The sequence below is a fragment of the Papaver somniferum genome, chromosome 7 (genome assembly GCF_003573695.1).
Source record: "Papaver somniferum cultivar HN1 chromosome 7, ASM357369v1, whole genome shotgun sequence".
Lineage (NCBI taxonomy): Eukaryota > Viridiplantae > Streptophyta > Magnoliopsida > Ranunculales > Papaveraceae > Papaver > Papaver somniferum.
In genome coordinates, this window is record NC_039364.1 from 181123459 (window position 1) to 181129468 (window position 6010).

Consider the following 6010-nt stretch of genomic DNA (forward strand, 5'->3'; position numbering starts at 1 on the left):
TCTGATTTCTGACATAACAGCCCTTAAAAACTCGAAAACTGTACAAATGGGTAGGGAACTAGGAAAAACATCCTAAACTAAAGTTTTTCACCTACGTATTTTCTATAAGGTTTCAAAAGGGCACAGTGTTTCGATAAACGGTCTGACTTTTACGGCCTCCGGACTGACTGACATGCAATCTGAAAAAGTTCTGGAAAAATACAAAAACTCAAATGTCCAGGCCTATCGATCCAACTTAACGCACTAAAAATTCCAATTTTCTTTTTGGAAAAGAAATGTATGTCTGTCCTCTTTAAAATTTGGGGTCAACCACTCAAATCGGACTTCGTATGAAGTCTCGAGAGCTATTTTCGTGACAAGTGCGCAGTCAGAATTTTCTGACGAGAATTCATCAAAACTTTCATTATAGATATTGGACTTTGTAAAATCTAAGATGAGAATGCAAGATATGATATGAAAAACTAAGAAAATTAAAAACAAAAGGGATAAAGATACAAAACCGATGGGTTGCCTCCCACAAAGCGCTTGGTTTAACGTCGTCAGCCCGACGTTATTGTTATCGTCCGTACACCAATAATCTGAAAAATTTGGTAATCCTTCCAAATAACAATCTGCAATTCAAATAATAACTTAACAAAAACATTAGCACAAAATATAAATATTGAATCTATCACTTTATTGAAGTTTCCCCCACACTTAGTTCTTTCTACACTTGGAAGTGGATAGAGAACATAGAATTCGGGAACTTCAATAGGTTCCTCAGCTTGGTGAACCTCCACAATGCTCGAATAAAACACATCAAGTGGTGGATACTTAGAAGCAAAATAATCCGTTAAAACTTTGGAAGCACGCAACTCCAATCCTAAGTGAGGTATTTTCTTAAAAATTGGGTTAACAACTCTTTTAGAATCTACTCCAATTGGATATAAAGGATCAATGTATATAGAATTATACAAAGGATTAGACAAACCTTGTTTCGGATCCTCATTTGTAATTAACAGTGAACTATTTACCTCAAGTATATCGTGGTCCTCTATCGAACTATTATTATCTAGCTCAATTGGGTCTTCCACGACTTCAATCAATTTGGTTTCATTCTCAATCTTCATCTCTTGAACAACCTCGTCATCGGAATCAGAATCCTCTCCTAAAACATTTAGTTCATTGATGCAACTCCTAATTTCTTCGTTTGAATACGTTACATCATTTATAACAATAGATATATCATACCCAATCTCCTCCTTTTGAATATGCGAGTGATCGTTATTATGATCAGGAGTTGGAATAATCGTATCATTGTTGCTAGAACTTTCCAAAGGTTGCTCATCTTCATCAGAATCTTCGTCAACCTCATAATCTTCACTATCCCAACGACGTTGGAATTCCATTTTTATGGCCCTTTCAATTTCTTGAAGAGTCTCCTCTGATGCTCCATCTTCTTCCAGTTGATTGTATCTCTTATAAAATTTTCTGATGTTTACACGTTTTATATCATTACTCACAATAGAATACCTAGACCGCAACTCTTCCCTTTGAATAAGTGAAATATGAGCAATATGGGTGGGTTTGGCTACACTATCATAAGTTTTGAGTTCAAAACTCTCTGTCATATGCACATTACTAGAAAACAATTGATTAGAAACATAACTATCCTTCCATCCTTGTGATTGTTCACTAACATGCCCGTCATAAGGTTGTTGACATGTATGCGAATATCCATAAGGTTCAGTGGGATATTGATCATAGCCAAAAGATTGGTTTGGATTATACCCATAGGATGTTTGGTAGTTGTTATGAAATTGAAATCCATTTTGATTACCACTGTCGTATATCTGATCTTGTGCTCCGTACATGTTATATCCGTAAGGAAACATGACGACTCACAAGAAAGAGAAAATCAAAACAAAAAGAAAATCTAAAAATAAAAACAAGCTAAACAAATAAATATCAATTAGCAACTGCTCCCCGGCAGCGGCGCCAAAATTTGTATGGGCTGTCGTAGGCTCAACAAATTATTAAATATATTTCCCACTAATTAACTGGTAGTATAGCGGTAGTAAGAGATCGTTCCCACAGAGAGCTGTGTAATTGATAGGTTATTTGATCAACAAGATAAAGTAAATAACAAAGGGGGGATTTGTTTATAAGATTAATAAAAAGATAATAATAAAAGAAAGATGATCAAGGAATCCTTCGCCGTTACCAAGCGATAACTGGATTAATATACTTATCTATTGTTCATAAGAACCATTCATCACCAACCGTGGAATAATAGCTAGCTCAGTGTTATCCCCAAAACTCCTTTTACCACGGATACAGAAGCTCTCCAATATCAGATTGTATTCAACTGAACCACCAAGTAGTAGCTCACTCAAGGTGTAATCCAATCGAACGTTTTAAGCTTTGTGGATAGATCATACCTACATCTAATAGCTTAAGAATTTCAGCTTTGACAACATCTTTCATGTGAGGATTCAACCTACACTGACCTTGTCGACAAGGTCTTGGATTCTCTTCCAAGTTAATCTTATGCATACAAATACTAGGGTCAATTCCTTTCAGGTCTGCAATAGTCCATCCTATGGCACTTCTGTGCTTCCTAAGAACATCCAAAAGCATCGCTTCCTGCTCTTCATTAAGTTCAGATGATATGATTACTGGAAATTTCATTTTGACCCAAAAAAGCATATTTCAAGTCACTAGGAAGTGGCTTAAGGTCAAGCTTTGGGAATTCTATGGATGAGGGTAGTGTCTTGGTCTCATTGATTGGAAGTGATTCAAATCTAGACCGCCACTTATCTGTATCCAGTAATGGGGATGAATCCAGTAAGGAATTGACTTCTTCAATGGATCCATCCTCATCGAAATCCAAAAGGTTAAGAAGACTGGATTCTAACGCATCCCCAGCTTCTAGATGAGATAACTTTTCCTGCACAATTGTTTCAATCATACTAACCTCATGAATATCATCATCACCACTTGGGTATTTACATGCATCAAAGATGTTTAATTCAACAGTCATGTTACCAAACGAAAGATTCATTATACCGTTTTGACAATTAATCAAAGCATTGGCAGTTGCAAGGAAAGGGCGACCTAAAATGATAGGTATTTCATTACTAGCATTAACCACAGGTTGAGTATCCAAAACAATGAAATCCACTGGATAGTAAAATTTATCGATTTGAACTAACACATCCTCAGCTACCCCTATCGGTACTTTAACTGATCTTTCCGCAAGTTGTAGAGTGACCGAGGTGGGTTTTAATTCACCTAAGCCCAACTGCTCATAAACCGAGAAAGGTAGGAGGTTTACACTAGATCCCAAATCCAAAAGTGCTTGTTTGATCACGAACTTCCCTATTATAAAATAAATAGTAGGGCATCCCGGATCTTTATATTTGGGAGGAGTGTTGTGTTTAAGAATAACACTTACCTGTCCCGTGAGGAATGCCTTTTTCTGCACATTATGCTTCCTTTTGATGGTGCAGAGATCCTTTATGGACTTGGCATACGCTGGAATTTGCTTAATCACACTCAAGAGAGGAATGTTAACTTTCACCTGCTGCAAAACATCAAGAATATCTTTATAACCAGTTGGTGGTTTAGTAAACATCAAACGATGAGGAAATGGAGCATGCATTTTCTTATCAATATCAGAATTTTTATTTTCAGTATCACTGTGACAGTCACCGCCCTTGGGTTTTGGAGACCTCAGGTTCGTTTACCTTCATTGGAGTCTCTATCACCTTACCATTTCTAAGTGTTGTAACAACCTGAGCTTGTTCAATATTAGCATTATTAGCTTCATACTAGCCTTTCGGGTTTGGTTGAGTTTGGGCAGGTAATGTCCCTTTCTCCCTAACATTGAGACGTGATTCAATACGTCTTATGCTAGTTTTCAGCTCATCCAAAGTCTGCAAGGTATTCTGATTTATTTGAGTCTGTCCCTACATAAAAGTTTGTAAAGTATCCTCAAGAGTCTTCTTATGAGGTGGCACATAAGGATTACTAGATGAAGACCCTTGAGGAACATTAACATCATTCATAGTAGGACCATTTCTCCAACTGAAATTAGGGTGATTTCGCCAATTAGGATTATATGTTTCTGAATAAGGTGAGCTAAAAGGTCTTTTGTATGTATTCATGGCATTTGCTTGGTCATGTAACACTTTCGCAAATGCCACAAGCATGTTCTACCGAGTCAGCTACCTTAACTACATTTGGTTTCTGAATAGCATCAACTTTCCTATGAAAGCTAGCAATTTTAGCATTCAAATCATCTTCCTCACTCAGCACATACATTCCAGGCCTAGAGCTAGCTAAGGGTTTGGACTTATTCCTATCCGCTGTGCCTGAAGTATCCCAATTTTGGGCATTTTCAGCTAGTGAATCGAAATAACTCCAAGCATCATCAGGTGACTTATTCAGAAATTGCCCATTACACATCATTTCAACAAACTGACGCATACCAGAATTTAGACCCTCATAAAAGAAGTTAATAACTCTCCAAATTTCATAACCATGATGAGGGTAGCTAGAAAGTAAGTCTTTAAACCTTTCCCAACACTCGAAAAAAGACTCATGTTCATTTTGAGAAAAATTCATAATATTTTTGCGAATAGTGGTGGTTTTATGAATAGGAAAAAACTTTTTCAGAAAATCTCTAGACATTTCATTCCATGTCCTAATGGTATTTGGTCGCAAAGAATGCAGCCAAGTCTTAGCTTTCTCCTTGAGAGAAAATGGAAACAATTTCAGTTTCACAACATCTTGAGTCGCAGCAACAAAAGGCATAGTAGTACAGACCTCATCAAATTCTTTCAAATGTATGTATGGACTCTCAGAGTCCAATTCATGAAACTTAGGCAGTGCTTGTATCTGCCCATACTTAATCGACACGTTGCCAGCATTAGCCGAAAGAACTATACAAGAAGGTGTAGAAGTCATTTCCGGTTGCAAATAATCTCTAAGGGTTCTAGGTCCATCAGCATTGGCTGCGGCTTCAACAGCTATTCTATCATCTTCAGCTTCAGCCGCTAATCTCGCAGCTTCATCTGCCATTGGATGACTAGGGTGATTCTCTAATACCCTATTAGCTAACAGAGATTGTTAGTGTTCAAGAGAATTATTAAGCTAAACAATAATGTAAAATTGATTTGTAGTTGAGTTGTGATTGAGAACGAAACAGAAGATGATTGTAAAAAATAACAGTTGATGTAAATCTAGCAAGACACAAGGTTCCACCTAATGGCCTTAAAGTCTTATATCATCAAAAGATAACTCGAATAGAGACAGATAGTAATCTGCTCTACCCGGAAGATACGACAAATATAACTCTCAGTGCAACTAAAAATACTATTACATAAGATTGATATTATGTTCTAAATACAAAGCCCAATTGAGAAGTGTCACAGGGATTTCATAGCATTCAATGTATCCGGAAATCACACTAAATCTAAGAAGTTTATAGACACACTCAATACAAAACAACAATCAAACAAAGATGAAATGGATTAAGCATTAAAATGATTTATTGATGATAACTTAAGAACATTGAACCCATTAAGCTTCCCCTCTTGTCTTGGCAGAGAGGGGTTTAGCTTCTCATTGTTGTGTAAATAGCCATTAAAAGTATTGAATCAAAAACTCTAACACCCAAGAGAACTAAAAAGAACTGAACTAAAAGTAGAAAGCAAAAGAAAACTCAGATTGCAGTATTCAGTCGTACCCTTCTTGGTTGATTAAGCTTATCCTTTATACATCAACAACTTGACTTCTTCTCTAACTACTTGATTCAAACACTTCCTGGATTTGGGGAAAACACTCCACATAGTTGTAACGTCTTCCACATATTTCTGCTCACACCATATTTTTAGCACCACTTGCCACATTTCCGACTCAGTCTCCATTCTGCCCATCTAACCACCTTTCTACCCGGCTGAACCCAGCAACACGTTCCATCTCTACTGAGCACCACAAGATGCTCATGTGAATTCACATACAATTA

General features: G+C 36.9%; 1 protein-coding gene across 1 annotated transcript; it reads right to left on the minus strand.

The window, feature by feature from the left end:
- Positions 1-2641: 2641 nt before the first annotated feature.
- Positions 2642-3643, minus strand: LOC113295641. Its single transcript, XM_026543972.1, has one exon. It carries the CDS (start codon positions 3641-3643, stop codon positions 2642-2644), a length of 1002 nt encoding a protein of 333 aa, XP_026399757.1.
- Between the last annotated feature and the right edge of the window lie 2367 nt (positions 3644-6010).